The 20079-nt window shown below is 45.4% G+C and overlaps 1 protein-coding gene across 1 annotated transcript in view; it reads right to left on the bottom strand.

Moving 5' to 3' along the window:
* LOC119350297 overlaps positions 1–3669 on the bottom strand; it is a 13760-nt gene extending 10091 nt beyond the window's left edge. The window contains exons 1-2 of the mRNA XM_037618203.1: positions 3534–3669; positions 2232–2293 (exon numbers count right to left, since the gene is read on the bottom strand). Of these exons, the coding sequence (XP_037474100.1) occupies positions 2232–2293; positions 3534–3669 (198 nt within the window). The remainder of the gene's footprint in view (positions 1–2231; positions 2294–3533) is intronic.
* Positions 3670–20079: the final 16410 nt, after the last annotated feature.

Raw genomic sequence — 20079 nt, 5'->3', positions numbered from 1 at the left:
GGAACACCGAGCCACAACCGGAAAGTCACAGGGGCATGCACCTGCCAAGCCCTACTCGTCTGCTCGATTTGCCTTGTGATTCGCGAAGTAGTTGGATCCTGCACGGGGCACCATAAGTTTTAGAGTTAATTACACCCCACCGGTGTTTAAACTTGGCGAGAAAAATCACTTTAGTGCCTAAACTTGCGGCATACATTGAACTGGTGTTACAACTTGGCTTGAGCGTGCAAATACGATGCAAAACTCTTTTGAATACGCACGCGATGCTGACCATTCGTAACAACGTGGCGTGGGGGCCATTATCAGTGACCGGGCCGGGTAGACCACGCGCGTGGCATCTATTAGGAAACAGAGCAAGTTTAATATCAGAATGACAAAATTGCACACTCGGAGATTTGAACTGCCTAATGCCAATAGTAAAGCTCACTCGGCTAGCTACTCTACCACGACAGTGTTTGGTGACTTGCATAAATTAGAATTTTAATAATTCCCAAAACAAGCAGTAACAAACCATTTATTTTCTACTGGGATAGTTATTCTTTTTGTCAGGAACAAACTGCTCTCATGGGCTAAAACAAACTATGTTTTCTTTTCATTTTTCGAAATTTGTAGAAAAATATATAAATTCTAATTATAAATAATATATATATTATTTATAAATTAAACAAATTACACAAAAAGATGCTCATGTAATGCCAAATTTCCACATATTAATTTAACAAAAATCTATACAATAGAACTACGAATTATAGAAATGTTTGTATAATTTTAAAAGTGTTTCAATATTAACTACAAATAATCAAGTAAGTTAATAATGTGTATATATATATGCTCATTTTTTACAGGGTTTTTAATAAAATATGTAGTATATAAAGTGTTTTTGCAAAAAAAAAAATACAGCCACACGCCTAGTCTCCACCGTCTGGTCACTTACAGCAGGCCCCACACCGCGCTGTCATGCCTCGTCAGCACCGCATGTGTATACAATCTCGTTTTGTATCGTATTTGCACGCCCGAGCCAAGTTGTGGCACCAGTTCAATTTATGCCGCTAGTTTTGGTACTAAAGTGACTTTCCTCGCCAAGTTTAATCACCATTGGTGTAATTGACTCTAAGTTTTAAGTTTCAGTCGTTGAAATATATTTTTTTTGGTCGTAGGGAAAAACTCGTGATTTTATTGTTTGCACGTACTAAGTTTCAAGAGTTGAAACTTAACATTTATTTTTCAAGATTCATCAAAATGTATTCAAAATGAATCTTATTTGAAAGCTCTCGTCAGAAGAAACACAAATATGAAAACATAACTTAATTTAAACTTTTCATTTTAACCGCAAAAAAATGAACTTTTCATTCAATAGATATACAAGTTTGAAAATCGGAACCCGAAAATAAAAAGCACGCCCGGGAGACTGCGGGTCGTGAGACCTACGTGCCACAAATCCTCTCCCAACCACAACTAGAATTTTATTTCCAAGGATGATGCAACGAGCACGTATCTGTACCGATTTGGTACCTGGTCGTGCACAACCAGCCAAACGAAGCCCATGCATGCACGATATCGTGTCGAGGGAACACCATAAAACAACTGCATTCTAGGTTAGGATTTTAAATCTTCGGTACTGTTACAAAAATCTACGGATAAGCTAACTGAGACCGTTCGCTAGGAAAGCATGGCATTTCGCTCCTTTCGTGTGAAAGGTGTTGAAGGGATAAGCTAGCAATTACGCGCCGTCGACTAGGACATGAAGCAGAAGGGGCGCTAGGGTTTTATTCCAAGCTACGACATGTCCAAGTCTGTACAGTCTGTACAGCGTCACCGAAGCAGATCTTGCATTCGATTTACGTACAGTATATATCAAGATTGGGACCCTTGCTACTGGTTATAGCAGCCAGCCGGCGTCTTTGATTCTTTCTTTGCGGGTCTTTGAACGGAAGTGGGGTCTGGTAGGTAGGTTTCACAGCATGTTCTCGAATGACAAATATAGAAGGCCAGCTATACTTCTGCGGAAACGGTGTAATAAAGTACTGCTTGACTGATGACTGTAGGACGGTAGGGAAGAAAACTCGCTTGCGTGGTCGGTCGCACTTGCTCTTTTTATCACACTAACATTAACATCTGGCAATTGATCACAATCAATGGTCTTTGTATTCGATTAGTATACAAGTGCTGGTAGTTTGAGCTAAGGTTTAGGATCCCACTCACAGCCGTTATATTCACTGAAAGCAATGTACAGAGTGAACATAGAAGAAACCTCCGCAGGTGTAGGCACGCAGGCCATTAGCAAGACCACCACCTGGCAAGATGTTCAGACTGGAATGTAAGTCTCTGGAAGATCGATGTAGGGAGTCCCTTGGGGAACACACCGACTAACTGGGAGTTGGACGGGACGTGTGGAACTCGAGCCTCGCCCAAGTCCACCCGGTCACGAACTAAGTGCGGGTCAATTTCGACGTGTTTGGTGCGTTGGTGTTGAACCGGGTTGAAGAAGAGATACGCTGCGATGATGTTGTCGCAGTAGACAAGATTAGCACGAGATGGGGGGCCATGCAGCTCCTTGAGCAGTTAACGAAGCCAAGATATAGCAACAGCCCGGTACACTGCTTCCGCGCTGGACCGGGAGAACATGTTGAGGACGAGGAACATGCACAAACCAGCGATGGTTTTCCATGTGTGAGGACAGCCGGCCCAATCAACATTAGAGTAGGCCACCAAATCATGATCGGGAGAATGATAGATTTGAAGCCTGTAGTGAGAGGTGGCCTTGAGATAACGCAAAATCCTTTTCACCAGTTGGTGGTGGGAGGTGTGAGGATCATGTATGAAAAAGCAGGCTTGCTGAACCGCATATGGGATATTCAGGCGATTCAAGGTGAGATATTGAAGGGCTCCCGCTAGGGTTGGGTCGGGACCAGAGCGCCGTCATTGGCGGAATCTTTGTTGCCTAGAAAAAATTGTATTAAATCCTCACCTTGGTAGATATTAATTTTCTAAAAAGTAAAAACATGCAGAAAATAACAAGTGGCACTCGACACTAAATTAATAAGTTAGTCCAAGAAAATAATATAAAATGCTAAGAAAGTATTAAAAAGTGATATTATAATAGCATGAAACAATTAAAAATGGGACAATTACATTTGTGCCCTTAATTGGAATCCACTACTCAAATTTGCCCCTAGTTTTGAAGTGTGCTCAAATTTGCCCCTCTTCCTTTAAAAGTGGTTAGAGAAATGCCCTTTTGTACTTTTTTCGTCTGGTCAAAAACCTTTGACCATTAAGTGCGCGTATAGAAAAATCTAACAGTCAAAAGCCTTTGACCGGACGGAAATGTACGAAAGGGCATTTCTATAACCGCACCTAACGGAAGAGGGGCAAATTTGAGCACACTTAAAAATTGCGGGTAAATGTGAGTAGGTGGTTCGAGTTACGGGCTAAAATGTAAATGACCCGTTAAAATTATCGATACATTTGAGACGTATCAAGGAGTAGGCAGCGCCATGCCGTAGGGGGCGAAGTAGCCCGTTCACATCATCAACATCCGCTGTTGCGAGCCGCGACCACCATAGTTAGAGTGACCGCGTCCTCGGCCAGATCCACCACGGACACCACCGTGACGAAAATCTGCACCTGTGTCGCGGTTGCCGCCATTACTACAGCACGCAGGAGCGCCATCAGGGGCCTAGCCACTGCGATCACCGCGATCGGCGCTGGAGCCGGAGCCGCCAGAGATGGTGAGGGAGGAGGATCCCATCTCAGCAGCCCTCGGGTTGATGTTGTACTCCGCAAGCTCTAGAAAAGAGCACGCGACGTCAAAGACACGCAGCGGCACCGTGGCGCCCAACACTGTACGGATGGTGTCGAAGCGGCTCTCTAGGCCGTGAAGTAGGTGAATCATGAGATCCGGGCCGGAGACCGGAGCACCAATGTCAGCAAGGCCATCCGCAAGGGCCTTCAGGCGGTGAGCGTACTCAGTGAAGGAGGGATCACCCTGTCAGAGGATGCGGTATTGGCACGTGAGATGAAGATAACAGGCGCCTGTATAGGCATTGTGTCACGTCCAATATGCGACCCTATCCTAAAGGAACTCGAAGATCCCACCAAGGATAGAAGCGCATATTGGAGACGCTTTTGCAAGATGGATATCATTACATCGTACCATTACATAATAGTTGGGGATACATACAAAAGGCATACAATACCACATGAATACAACAACATCATACATAAGGCAACATCCGACTACAGATGAAACACAAACAGAAACTCAACGACATCCACCCTGCTAGGCTAGGCTGCCGACCTGGAACCTATCCCATGATCGAAGAAGAAGCAGAAGAAGAACTCAAAGCAAGCAAGCATCACTCTCACGTATGATCATCGCATTACCTGTACCTACAACTGTTGTTGTAGTAATCTGTGAGCCACGAGGACTCAGCAATCCCATTACCATGGGTATCAAGACTAGTAAAGCTTAATGGGTATGGAATGGATAAGTGATGAGGTTGCAGCAAGCGAATAAGCAATGTATGGTGGCTAACTTACGAGTACAAGAATAAGATGAGAAGCTACGTAGACGGTCGCAGACTAGTAATGATCAAGAAGTGATGCTGAACTACTTACGTTCAAACATAACCCCACCGTGTTCTCTTCTCGATCCACTCAAAAAGAGACCATCACGGTTACACACGCGGTTGGGTATTTTAGTTCGAATCTGGTGTCAAGTTCTCTACAACCGGATATTAACAAATTCCCATCTGCCACATAATTGCGGGCACGGCTTACGAAAGTTTAAACCCTGTAGGGGTGTCCCAACTTAGCCCATTATAAGCTCACGATCCGCGGAGAAAATCCTCCATCGCGGGACATCCGGTCAGACTCGGGATCCCGGTGCACAAGACATTTCGACAATGGTAAAACAAGTCCAGCAAGACCTCCCGACGTGCCAACAACCTGATAGTAGCCACGTGTATCTCGTCTCAGGCCACGACAGATGAGCTATGGTTACAACGACCAAAATAACCCAAGTTACCAAGGGGCGGCGCCGCAAGCTGCTCTAGTTTGGGACCAACACCATCAGCGCTGGCCCCCCTGCTATGTAGAAAAAATCCTCGGGTTCATGACGCCCTATGCCAATTAATTATTTAGTTTAAGTATTATTATGGAAAATGTAAAACCAATGTTGGGCCTTGCTGGAAGAGTTTTATTCAAAGCGAACTGTCAAGAGGGGCCCATAAACCCACACCATGTTAGGGACGCAAAATCAAGGAACATAACACCGATATGACGGAAACTAGGGCGGCAAGAGTGGAACAAAACACCAGGCATAAGGCCGAGTGAGGGGGTCCTGGACTAGGGGGTGTCCGGATAGCCGAACTATCATCATCGGCCGGACTCCAAGACTATGAAGATACAAGATTGAAGACTTTGTCCCGTGTCCGGATGGGACTTTCCTTGGCGTGGAAGGCAAGCTTGGCGAGACGAATATGTAGATCTCCTACAATTGTAACCGACTCTGTGTAACCCTAGCCCTCTCCGGTGTCTATATAAACCGGAGGGTTTTAGTCCGTAGGACACAAGAACAACAATCATACCATAGGCTAGCTTCTAGGGTTTAGCCTCCTTGATCTCGTGGTAGATCCACTCTTGTACTACCCATATCATCAATATCAATCAAGCAGGAGTACGGTTTTACCTCCATCGAGAGGGCCCGAACCTGGGTAAAAACATCGTGTCCCTTGTCTCCTGTTACCATCCGCCTAGATGCATAGTTCGGGACCCCCTACCCGAGATCCGCCGGTTTTGACACCGACACCAAGCCTTCCACCCTTTACCAAGTATATAGATGCATTAATTAAATAAAAGATATCATGATATCCAAACATAAACATGATCCAACATGGAGCAATCTTCAACTTCACCTGCAACTAACACACTATAAGAGGGGCTGAGCAAAGCGGTAACATAGCCAAACAACGGTTTGCTAGGTATAGGGTGAAAAGGTTAGAGGCTGACATGGCAATTTGGGAGGCTTGATAAGCAAGTGATAGGTAGCGCAACATAGCGATAGAACGAAGCGACTAGCATAGCAATGATAGTAGTGAGATCCAGGGTAACGGTCATCTTGCCTGAAATCCCACTAGAAAGAAGAACAATTCCATGAAGAAGACGAACGGGCGTAGTCGAACGAATCCTCACAATCGCAACGTTAGCGGAACTATCAAAAAGAAGCAACACCAGAAAGAAGCAAACAACATGGTAAACCAACAAGCATAAACATGGCATGATGCACAATCAAGTATGATGCATGTCCATTTTAATGAGGCATGACATGGCAAAGTGCAACAAACCACATTACAAGTTAAGTGGAGCTCAATATGCAACGAGGTTGCATATTGACGAAACTTCACAAAAATTATTTAGTTCATCTCGTTTAAGCTACTTAACAATATTAAATGTTGTTAAACATGGCAAGAGGTGAAGCATAATAAAACTACCTAGCTAGGCAATTTAAATGAGGCCGGAAATAACAAACAGTAATTCACTGTGGGCGAAGTACGAGATGTATACGAACGTGCGGTATGTGTGTCTCCTCTTATGTCGAAACTAAACTGTTGGGGGCTGGCAAAGCGGGTCTACTGGGTTCCCAATGAATTAAATGGGATAGCCCATTTAAATTTAGTGGTGTCCCACGAGTATCCACTATCACATCCCTAGTTCTGGTATGACCTAGACTAGCTAGTCATGTGTGCATCATGTTTAAATTTCATTTAAATTTGAAATGAGGATTTGTGAAACCCTCATAATTATTTTTGGAAATGACCCAGATAAAAATTGCTTCAATTTGGCCTAAGTAAATGTTCCTGTTTTTATCTAAAAATATTGGTCAGAGGTAAAATTCCAACCAATATTTTTGGGAGCTCAGAGGTATTTATTTTTGGCCATTTGAATTAATGCAGTAAATATTTGCCTTGGATATATATATGTTATATATATATAATATGGCCAAAAATTATGCTAGTTGTTGAGGAGCTCTGGAATAATATAAATAGCTCCTACAAAAATCGGCATAAGTAAATAAAATGGTTTAGTATTATTATTAAATCAAAACAAATGTCAGAAAAATAGAAAAGAAAAATAAAAGGGAGAAGAGACTTACCTGGCGCTTACCTTCCTGTGCAGCCCTTTCCTGTGCGGCCTGGCCGACCCAGTTGGCCAGCCCAGCCCACCTGGCCTCCTCCTCTGTCGTCTTCCTCCCCCTCGCCCAAAGCAGCTGCGTGCCCGCGCCCCAGCCGGCCGTGGCCACGTCGCCGCCACCTCCTGCTTCCCTCCTCATCGCTCTGGTCTCCCTGGACGTCGCCACGACACCCCGCGCCTCTCTCCCTCTCTCTCATTTCCCCCTCCTCCTCTGGCTCCCTCTCCCTCTCTTCACCGAGCGCACCGGAGAGCGCCGCTGCTCGCCGCCGTGGCCACCGGCCACCCCTCGCCCTACCGCTGCGCCCAGAAGCTCCGCCACATCGCCGGCTACCTCTCCGTCAAGCCACGCGCCTCGGGAGGCCCTGGAGAGTCGCCATCGCCGCCGTCTTCATCTCCGGCCGCCGGAGATCGTCCTCGCCGCCACGCCGCCGTACGGCCTCCCCCGAGCCCGCTAAAGACGCCACCGGAACCGCAGTGAGCTCCTGCCCCGTTCCCCTCTCTCCGTTTAGTCGCCTGCACGCCGTAGCCCCTTTCCTCGCCGTGGCCATAGCTCCTCGCCGCCGTCCATGTCGCCGCCGTCGCCCTGGCCACCGCAGCCCGCAACCTATCACGTCACCGTGCTCCTGGTGACGCCAAGAGGTCGTAGAGCCTCTCCGCTCACTCCCCCGTGCCCTGCAGCACCTGCGCGCACCCGGCCGGACTCCAGCCGCCGCCCCGAGCTCCGCTCCGGTGAGCTCCAGCACCCCCACGGTCTCCCGCGTGTCCTATTGGATGCGCGCGAGCCTGGGCTCCTCGCAGATGGTCTCCGCGGCCCTTTTGGTCGCCGGAGACGCGGTCCCGAGCCCCTCCGTCGCGTTCGGCCTCGCCGGCGGCTAAACACCGGCGGGTTTGACCGCTTTGACCTCGCCGGCCTGACAGGTGGACCCCGCCGTCAGGTGATTAGCCTAATCACCAACTAACCTAACCCCTGACGCTGACATGTGGGCCCCAGTGCCCCCTAATCTTTAATTAAGCTAAACTAACCCCCCTGTCTAACCTGTGTCACTGACGTGTGGCCCCCACACGTCAGGTTTGACCAGTCAGCGCTGTTGACTTGCTGACGCAAGCATGACGCAGTGCTGACGCAAGCATGACGCAGTGCTGACGCAATTATTTATTTTATGGATTTAAATTAAATCAGGAATTCCAGAAAATTAGCAAAACTTCAAAAAATCATAGAAATTCAACCGTAACTCAGATTAAAATAATTTATATATGAAAAATTATCAGAAAAATGCAATCTTTCCATCTGTACTAGTTTCATGCATGACAAACCAACTTATACCTACTGTATAAGTGAAACACTAAAATGGCATATATAAGAGCTTAATTTGGAGTTGCATTGAACCCTTGGTTCAAATGGACTTCATTCAAATTGAATACTAGTTGCATTAGCTCAAACGGCATCACATCTTCATGCCATGTTCATGCATCATTTTGTTGCATATGCTTGTGTTTTGATTGTTGGCACCGTTCCTTCTCGATAGGTCCTGCTCCGGAGACCGTTCCAAAGTACCTGTCTGTGAAGCAGTGCCTCCCTTGTTGATCTACCAGGCAAGCAAACCCCCTTGTTCATTTCGATACAATCCTACTCTCTTGCTCCTGCTCTCAGTTATTGCATTAGGACAACAACGATTCATCTGCTACTTTGTGCTGCGGTAGTTGAACCCATTCCTTTGCATGACCTGTCATTGCCACAGTAAATAGTTGAAACCCACTAGCATGTGTAGGAGTTGATTGAAGCCATTGTTGTGTTCCTACCATGCCATGCCTGCTATTTCTTAGAGTGTGTCAGGTCTGATTCATTGGGAATGAATTGGAGTACAATGCTCTATGTTCTGATGCTGAGAGTGAACGTGTGAACACGATTTGGTAAAGGTAGCTGTGAGAGGCCATGTAGGAGTACATGGTGGGTTGTCTCACTGGAACCGTCCTTAAGCACTGAGTTCGGTGTATGTCGTCCAATGACTCGATACTACCACACATTGGGTTCCGGTAACTCGACCCCTCTCGGCTTATTAACCAACTTGATCTCTGTCCAGGAGTTGCAACTAGTTTCTGGTGTTTGTAGGTAGTGTTAGTAGTCTACCAAGTGGCACCCGGCCAGGTGGGCTTGGGACAGACTAGGCACAGTGGCACGGTGCACCAAGTGGCACCCGGATGGTGGGCTTGGGAACCCTGCTCACATCGTTTGGGGCCGTGAGCGACACCCCGGCCGGATCTCCTTACGGATGGAACCCGAATAGGCGATAAACCTGGACTAGAGTCTTGTGTGGTTAGTCAGGTCGTGGCCGACACCCTCGCCAGACTTCCGCTTGAAGGTTGCCGAGTTACATGACGTGTACATGGCGGTAAGTGGCAAGAGTGTGTGTGAAGAAGTACACCCCTGCAGGGTTAACATGATCTATTCGAATAGCTGGGTCGGCGGTTATGGACTTCTTGGATGCTTACATGGTACATAGATAACTTGAAGAGGATACTATAAAATCCTCAAGACAAGTGTGAGTGCTATGGATGGCCTTCTCGTAGGGAGACGAGAATGAATCCATAGTGGTGTATTGTGTGGTGATTAGTGGACTCGTGTGCGCCATATCACCTCAAAGAAGTTCTGCTAGTCATAGAACAGGATAGCCACAGAGTCAAAGCTAGCTTGCTGCAACTAAACCCCACATTACCCTCTTGATACAAATGCATGTATGATAGGATCTGATGTAAGTCTTGCTGAGTACCTTTGTACTCATGTTGCTTTATTTATGTTTTTGCAGCGGAGACTTCGGTCTTACTAGTGTTCTCGTGGACTTCGACAAGTAGCTTGTACCTCAGCTACGATCTTGATCGAATATTGTAGTTAGTCAGGCTCTTCATCCTTTTTCATTTGTAGATGTCTGTACCCAGACATGTAATGCTTCCGCTTGTTGCTTGATTGCTCTGAATGTTGGGTCATGTGACCCCTGTTTGTAATAAATGCTATGATGGCTCTCTGAGCCTTATCTATATGAGTTGTTGAGTTATGCTGTGATGCCATGTTGTACATCACATACTTGCATGTTATGCGTACGTGTAATGTGTATTGATATGTGTGGGATCTGACTATCTAGTTGTTTATCCTTAGTAGCCTCTCTTACCGGGAAATGTCTCCTAGTGCTTCCACTGAGCCCTGGTAGCCTGCTACTGCTCCGGAACACTTAGGCTGGCCGGCATGTGTCCTTCTTCGTTCCTGTGTCTGTCCCTTCGGGGAAATGTCACGCGGTGTCTACAGGAGTCCTGTTAGTATGCTACAGCCCGGTTTACCGGAGTCCTGCTAGCCCAGTTGCTACAGCCCGGATTCACTCGCTGATGACCGACACGTTCGTTGCTGGGTCATGTATGCCTGTCCCTGTAAGTTAGTGCCACTTTGGGTTCATGACTAGCCATGTCATCCCGGGTTCTTTGTCATATGGATGCTAGCAACACTATCATATACGTGTGCCAAAAGGCACAAACGGTCCCAGGAATGGTAAGGCGACACCCGTGGGAATACCGTGCATGAGGCCGCAAAGTGATATGAGGTGTTACATGCTAGATTGGTGTGGCCTAGAATCGGGGTCCTGACATCCACTAAGCAGTTTAAGTGGGATGAGCTAAGTTAGTCCCACTATTATCCACTCCCACCTGCACCCTGATCGTGTCGAGTGAACACCATAAAACAACTGCATTCTAGGTTAGGATTTTAAATCTTCGGTACTGTTACAAAAATCTACGGATAAGCTAACTGAGACCGTTCGCTATGAGAGCATGGCATTTCGCTCCTTTCGTGTGAAAGGTGTTGAAGGGAAAAGCTAGGCATTACGCACCGTCGATTAGGAGATGAAGCAGAAGGGGCGGTAGGGTTTTATTCCAAGCTACAACATGTCCAAGTCTGTACTCTGTACAGTCTGTACTCTGTATAGTCTGTACAGCATCACTGAAGCAGAACTTGCATTCGATTTATGTATATATCAAGATTGGGACCCTTGCTACTGGTTATAGCAGCTAGCCGGCATCTTTGATTCTTTCTTTGCGGGTCTTTGAACGGAAGTGGGGTCTGGTAGGTAGGTTTCGCAGCATGTTCTCGGATGACAAATATAGAAGGCCGGCTATACTTCTGCGGAAACGGTGTACTCCATGAAATGGAATAATAAAGTACTTAGTACTGCTTGACCGTAGGGAAGAAAACTCCGCTTGCGTGGTCGGTCGTGCTTGCTCTTTTCATCACATTAACATTAACATCTGACCATTGATCACAGTTAATGGTCTTTGTATTCGATTACTAGCATACAAGTGCTGGTAGCTGAGCTAAGGTTTAGGATTCCGTGCACAGCATTGTATTCAGTGAAAGCAATGTAGAGAGTGCAAATAGAAGGATCCTCAACTTCTCCCATAGGTGTAGGCACGCAGGCCATTAGCAAGAAGAGAGGATCTTGATCCTGATGACTAGGAGACCGTTGCAACAGAGAGGCGGCACGCATGCCATACACGTGACAGGTACAACTACAATTATACAACATATGTTAACAGCCCCCCGCAGTCGGAACACCATCTGGAGGATGTTCAGACTGGAATGTAAGTCCCTGGAAGATTGATGTAGTGAGTCTCTTGGTGAACATGTCGGTGAACTGGGAGCCGGACGGGACGTGCGAAACTCGAGCCTCGCCCAAGGCCTCCCGGTCATGAACAGAGTGCGGGTCAGTTTCGACGTGATCGGTGCACTGGCGTTGAACCGAGTTGGAGGAGAAATACAATGCACTGACATTGTCATAGTAGACACGAGTAGCATGGGATGGGGGACGATGTAGCTCCTTGTGTAGTTGAGGAAGCCAACATGATTCTGTGATACAGTTAGCAAGGACCCAGTACTCTGCTTCTGTGATGTACCAGGAGACGGTATGCTGACTTTGGAGGAACACGAGACAATGTTGGGGCCGAGGAACACGCAGAACCAGAGGTGGATTTCCGTGTGTAGGGACAGCCAGCCCAATCAACATAAGAGTAGGCAACCAAATCATGATCTGGAGAACGATAGATTTGAAGCTTGTAGTGAGAGGTAGCCTTGAGATAACACAAAATCCTATTGACGAATTGGAGGTGGGAGGTGTGAGGATCATGCATGAAAAGACATGCTTGTTGAACCGCATACGAGATATTGTAGGGCGCCCGCTAGGGTGGGGTCGGGAACCGGGGCACCATTGTTGGCAAAAAGTATTGATTTCGTGTCCACAGGCATAGCGATCGGATTGCAATTTCTCATCTTGGTGTCTCAAGGATGGACGATTCCTGGGAAAGAAACATGCCCTGGGGGAACACATGACGTTGACACCAAGGAAGTAATAGATGTCGCCAAGGTCAGACATAGAAAACTCAGACTTGAGGGAGGAGATAATAGAGTGTAGTGTGGTGTTGGTGTTGGCGATGAGTATAATGTCATCCACGTAAAGAAGGTAGGCAAGTGTCGAGTGATGTCAAAAAATAAAGAGAGAAGTTTCGCATTTGGAAGCAACATAACCCAAAGAGAGGATGAAAGCCTGGGACCGTAGGAACCAAGTGCGAGCAGCCTGCTTCGACCCATATAAGGACTTCTTGAGAAGACAGACATGTGTGGACGGGAAGATTCAGTTAAACTGGCTGGTTGATTTCAATAGACAGTGTCACCTAGATTGTCGTGGAGGTGCCACACTTTATAGCATTTAGCCGACATCTTCGATTCTTTCTTTACTATCAGCCGGATTCGTCAAGGAGATGCCGCACTTGGAATGGCTGGCAAACCCAGTCATGGTACCAAAGAAGAACGACTCTTGGGGCATGTGTATCGACTTCAAAAACATTAACTGGGTGTGTACAAAACACCACTCCCTCCTTCCTCGCATTGACCAGATAATATACTCCACCGCTGGCTGCAAGAGACTATGTTTCTTAGATGCTTATTCGGGTTATTAACAAATCCGAATGAAAGAAAGTGGTAAAATAAAAAAAGGCCTTTATAATCCAGTTTGGGACTTTCTGTTATATAATGATGCCTTTTGGACTGAAGAATGCTTATGCTACTTATTAGCGTATGGTTCAAACTTGTTTGCATATGCAAATTAACCGAAATACAGAGGATTATGTGGGTGACATCATCATGAAGTCGTTCAAGGGATTTGATCTCCTCACATACCTCGCGAAAACGTAAAATCTTTGAGCTTATGACATCAAGCTCAACCCAAGAAAAATATGTTTTCGGGGTGCCCGGCGGGAAGCATTAAATATTTGGATCCAAATCGGTCCCTCACAAAGTAACACATAAACTAGGTTTTAAGCTTCTGTCACTCTAGCAACCAATCATCTAATAACTACTCCACAATGTATTCCCTTAGGCACAAAGATGGTGAAGTGCCATGTAGTCGATGTTTACACGACACCACTAAGGGAACCACAACATACATATCATCAAATTATCGAACACATATCAAGTTCACATGATTACTTGCAACATGACTTCTCCCGTGACCTCAAGAACAAAAGTAACTACTCACAAGTGATATTCATGCTCAAGATCAGAGGGGTATTAAATAGCATAATGGATCTGAACATGTAATCTTCCACCAGATAAACCGTATAGTAATCAACTACAAGATGTAATTGAAGGAAATGTGCCCTAGAGGCAATAATAAAGTTGTTATTTACATTTCCTTATATCATGATAAATGTTTATTATTCATGCTAGAATTGTATTAACCGGAAACTTAGTACATGTGTGAATACATAGACAAACAGAGTGTCCCTAGTATGCCTCTACTTGACTAGCTTGTTTATCAAAGATGATTATGTTTCCTAGCCATAGACATGTGTTGTCATTTGATGAATGGGATCACATCATTAGAGAATGATGTGATGGACAAGACCCATCTGTTAGCTTACCACTATGATCGTTTAGTTTGATGCTATTGCTTTCATCATGACTTATACATGTTCCTCTGACTATGAGATTATGCAACTCCCAAATACCGGAGGAACACTTAGTGTGCTATCAAACGTCACAACGTAACTGGGTGATTATAAAGATGCTCTACAGGTGCCTCCGATGGTGTTTGTTGAGTTGGCATAGATCGAGATTAGGATTTGTCACTCCAATTGTCGAAGAGGTATCTCTGGCCCTCTCGGTAATGCACATCACTATAAGCCTTGCAAGCAATGTGACTATTGAGTTAGTTGCGGGATGACGCATTACAGAACGAGTAAATAGACTTGCCAGTAATGAGATTGAACTAGGTATAGTGATACCAACGATCGAATCTCGGGCAAGTAACATACCGATGACAAAGGGAACAACATATGTCGTTATGCGGTTTGATCGATAAAGATCTTCGTAGAATATGTGGGAGCCAATATGAGCATCCAGGTTCTGCTATTGGTTATTGACCGGAGATGAGTCTCAGTCATGTATACATAGTTCTCGAACTCGTAGGGTTCGCACGCTTAACGTTCGATGACGATCGGTATTATATGTTTATGTGTTTTGATGTATCGAAGGTAGTTTAGAGTCCCAGATGAGATCACGGACATGACGAGGAGTCTCAAAATGGTCGATACATAAATATTGATATATTGGAAGACTATATTCGAACACCAGAATAGTTCCGAGGTGTATCGGGTATTTTCCGGAGTACCGGGGGGGTTACCGGAACCCCCCGGGATGTTATTGGGCCTCATGGGCCTATTAGTGGAAGAGAGGAGGCAGGCCAAGGTGTGACGCGCGCCCCCTCTATCCCAAACCAAATTGGACTAGGGGGACCGGCTTTCCTTCTCTCCTCCCTTCCTCCCCCTTCTCCTTGTTGGAACAGGAAAGGGGGGTCCGGATCCTACTTGGAGTAGGATTGCCCCCCCCCCCCATGGCGGGCCTCCTCCCCTGGCTGGCCTCCTCCTCCCTCCTCCCTTTATATACGTGGGAGGGGGGCACCCCAAAGGCACACCAAAGTTTCTCTTAGCCGTGTGCGGTGCCCCCTCCGCAGAAACACACCTCGGTCATATCGTCATAGTGCTTAGGCGAAGCCCTGCGCGGGTAACTTCGTCATCACCGTTACCACGCCGTCGTGCTGACAAAACTCTCCCTCGGCCTCAGCTGGACTAAGAGTTCGAGGGACGTCACTGAGCTGTACATGTGCAGATCGCGGAGGTGTCGTGTGTTCGGTACTTGATCGGTTGGATCGCGAAGACGTTCGACTACATCAACCACGTTACTAAACGCTTGCGCTTTTGGTCTATAGGGGTACGTGGACACACTCTCCCCGCTCGTTGCTATGCTTCTCCTAGATAGATCTTGCGTGATTGTAGGAATTTTTTTGAAATACTACGTTCCCCAACAGTGGTATCAGAGCCAGGTTTATGCCTAGATGTTATATGCACGAGTAGAACACAAAGAGTTGTGGGCGATAATAGTCATACTGCTTACCAGCATGTCATACTTTGATTCGGCGGTATTGTTGGATGAAGCGGCCCAGACCGACATTACATGACCGCGTTCATGAGACTGGTTCTACCGCCGTGCTTCGCACACAGGTGGCTAGTGGGTGTCTGTTTCTCCAACTTTAGTTGAATCGAGTGTGACTACGCCCGGTCCTTGTTGAAGGTTAAAACGGCACACTTGATGAAAAATCGTTGTGGTTTTGATGCGTAGATAAGAACGGTTCTTGCTAAGCCCGTAGTAGCCACGTAAAACTTGCAACAGCAAAGTAGAAGACATCTAACTTGTTTTTGCATGGCCTGCTGTGATGTGATATGGTCAGGACATGATGATATATAATTTTTTTGTATGAGATGATCATGTTTTGTAACAGTTATCGGCAACTGGCAGGAGCCATATGGTTGTCGCTTTATTGTATGAAATGCAATCGACATGTAATTGCTTTACTTTATCACTAAGCGGTAGAGATAGTCATAGAAGCAATAGTTGGCGAGACGACAACGATGCTTCGATGGAGATCAAGGTGTCAAGCCGGTGATGATTGTGATCATGACGATGCTTTGGAGATGGAGATCAAAGGCACAAGATGATGATGGCCATATCATATCACTTATATTGATTGCATGTGATGTTTATCCTTTATGCATCTTATTTTGCTTAGTACGGCGGTAGCATTATAAGATGATCTCTCACTAAATTTCAAGGTACAAGTGTCCTCCCTGAGTATGCACCGTTGCGACAGTTCGTCGTGCCGAGACACCACGCGATGATCGGGTGTGATAAGCTCTACGTTCACATACAATGGGTGCAAGCCAGTTTTGCACACGCAGAATACTCGGGTTAAACTTGACAAGCCTAGCATATGCAGATATGACCTCGGAACACTGAGACCGAAAGGTCGAGCGTGAATCATATAGTAGATATGATCAACATAGTGATGTTCACCATCGAAAACTACTCCATCTCACGTGATGATCAGACATGGTTTAGTTGATATGGATCACGTGATCACTTAGATGATTAGAGGGATGTCTATCTAAGTGGGAGTTCTTAAGTAATATGATTAAATGAACTTTAATTTATCATGAACTTAGTACCTGATAGTATTTTGCATGTCTATGTTGTTGTAGACAAATGGCCCGTGCTACTGTTCCATTGAATTTTAATGCGTTCTTAGAGAAAGCTAAGTTGAAAGATGATGGTAGCAACTACACGGACTGGATCCGTAACTTGAGGATTATCCTCATTGCTGCACAGAAGAATTACGTCCTGGGAGCACGGCTAGATGCAAGACCTGCTGCAGGAGCAACGCCGGACGTTGTGAACGCCTGGCAGAGCAAAGCTGATGACTACTCGATAGTTCAGTGTGCCATGCTTTACGGCTTAGAATCGGTACTTCAACGATGTTTTGAACGTCATGGAGCATATGAGATGTTCCAGGAGTTGAAGTTAACATTTCAAGCAAATGTCCGAATTGAGAGATATGAAGTCTCCAATAAGTTCTACAGCTGCAAAATGGAGGGGAATAGTTCTGTCAGTGAACATATACTCAAAATGTCCGGGTATCACAATCACTTGACTCAACTGGGAGTTAATCTTCCGGTTGATAGTGTCATTGACAGAGTTCTTCAATCACTGCCACGAAGCTACAAAAGCTTTGTGATGAACTATAATATGCAAGGGATGGATAAGACAATTTCCGAGCTCTTCGCAATGCTAAAGGCTGCGGAGGTAGAAATCAAGAAGGAGCATCAAGTGTTGATGGTCAACAAGACCACTAATTTCAATAAAAAGGGTAAAGGAAAGAAGGGGAACTTCAAGAAGAACGACAAGAAAGTTGCTGCTCAAGTGAAGAAGCCCAAGTCTGGACCTAATCCCAAGACTGAGTGCTTCTACTGCAAAGGGACTGGTCACTGGAAGCGGAACTGCTCCAAGTATTTGGCGGATAAGAAGGATGGCAAAGTGAAAGGTATATTTGATATACATGTTATTGATGTGTACCTTACTAATGCTCGCAGTGGTACCTGGGTATTTGATACTGGTTCTGTTGCTCATATTTGCAACTCGAAACAGGGGCTACGGATTAAGCGAAGATTAGCTAAGGACGAGGTGACGATGCGCGTGGAAATGGTTCCAAAGTTGATGTGATCGCCGTCGACACGCTACCTCTACATCTACCTTCGGGATTACTTTTAGACCCAAATAATTGTTATTTGGTGCCAGCTTTAAGCATGAACATTATATCTGGATCTTGTTTGATGCGAGATGGTTATTCATTTAAATCAGAGAATAATGGTTGTTCTATTTAGATGAATCATATCATTTATGGTCATGCACCCTTGATGAGTGGTCTATTTTTATCGAATCTCAATAGTAGTGATTGATGACCCACAAGTGTAGGGTATCTATCGTAGTCCTTTCGATAAGTAAGAGTGTCGAACCCAACAAGGAGCAGAAGGAAATGATAAGCGGTTTTCAGTAAGGTTTTCTCTGCAAGCACTGAAATTGTAGGTAATAGATAGTTTTGTGATAAGATAAATTGCAACGAGTAACAAGTAAATAAAGTAAATAAAGTGCAGCAAGGTGGCCCAATCCTTTATGTAGCAAAGGATAAGCCTGGACAATTTCTAATAATGAGAAAGGAGCTCCCAAGGACACATGGGAATTATCGCCAAGCTAGTTTTCATCACGTTCATATGATTCACGTTTGGTACTTTGATAATTTGATATGTGGGTGGACCGGTGCTTGGGTACTGCCCTTACTTGGACAAGCATCCCACTTATGATTAACCCCTATTGCAAGCATCCGCAACTACAAAAGAAGTATTAAGGTAAACCTAACGACAACATTAAACATATGGATCCAAATCAGCCCCTAACGAATACCAAATCAACATTAAACATTAAACGCATAAACTAGGGTTTAAGCTTCTGTCACTCTTGCAACCCATCATCTACTTATTACTTCCCAATGCCTTCCTCTAGGCCCAAATAATGGTGAAGTTTCATGTAGTCGACGTCCGCATAACACCACTAGAGGAAAAGACAACATACATATCATCAAAATATCGAACGAATACCAAATTCACATGACTACTAATAGTAAGACTTCACCCATGTCCTCAGGAACAAACGTAACTACTCACAAAGCATATTCATGTTCATAATCAGAGGAGTAATAATATGCATTAAGGATCTGAACATATGATCTTCCACCAAGTAAACCAATTAGTATCAACTACAAGGAGTAATCAACACTACTAGCAACCCACAGGTACCAATTTGTGGTTTTCATACAAGATTGGATACAAGAGATGAACTAGGTTTTGAGAGGAGATGGTGCTGGTGAAGATGTTGATGGAGATTGACCCCCTCCCGATGAGAGGATCGTTGGTGATGACGTTGGTGATGATTTCCCCCTCCCGGAGGGAAGTGTCCCTGGCAGAACAGCTCCACCAGAGCCCTAGATTGGTTCCGCCAAGGTTCCGCCTCGTGGCGGCGGAGTTTCGTCCTGTAAGCTTGCCCACGATTTTTTCCAGGGTATAAGCTCTCATATAGCAGAAGATGGACACCGGGGCCCCACCAGGGGGCCCAGGAGACAGGGGGGCGCGCCCAGTATGGGGGGGGGGCGCCCCCACCCTCCTGGCCAGGGTGTGGGCCCCCTGATGTATTTCTTTCGCTCAATAATTCTTATTAATTCCAAAAACATGTTTCGTGGAGTTTCAGGATTTTTGGAGCAGTGCAGAATAGGTTTCCAATGTTTGCTCCTTTTCCAGCCAGAATTCCAGCTGCCGACATTCCCTCTCTTCATGGTAAACCTTGTAAAATAAGAGAGAATAGCCATACGTATTGAGATATAATGTGTAATAATAGCCCATAATGCAATAAATATTGATATAAAAGCATGATGCAAAATGGACGTATCAACTCCCCCAAGCTTAGACCTCGCTTGTCCTCAAGCGGAAGCCGAAATCGAAAAATATGTCCACATGTTTAGAGATAGAGGTGTCGATAAAAGTAAAATACGGACACGAGGGCATCATGATCATTCTTATAACAGCAACATATATAGATTTTATCATATGATTTCTTATGCTCAAGTAATAATCAATTCACAATGTCAAGTATGGTTCAAAAACTTCATCGGGAACTAACAAACTATAATCTCAGTCATTACATCAGAAAGAGTCAACAATAGAGCTTTTCAGCAAGTCCACATACTCAACTATCATGTAGTCTTCTATAATTGCTAACACTCACGTAATACTTGTGGTTATGGAGTTTCAGCCGGACACTGAGAAAGATAGGGGCTTATTGTGTTGCCACCCAACGTATTCACCTTTAGGTGATGTCAACAATAATAATCCATGCTAACTTACATCCAATTGGAT

This window comes from Triticum dicoccoides, chromosome 1B, assembly GCF_002162155.2.
Source record: "Triticum dicoccoides isolate Atlit2015 ecotype Zavitan chromosome 1B, WEW_v2.0, whole genome shotgun sequence".
Taxonomy (NCBI): Eukaryota; Viridiplantae; Streptophyta; class Magnoliopsida; order Poales; family Poaceae; genus Triticum; species Triticum dicoccoides.
Note: the sequence above shows the minus strand (reverse complement) of the source record. Positions and strands in the feature narration are given on the sequence as shown.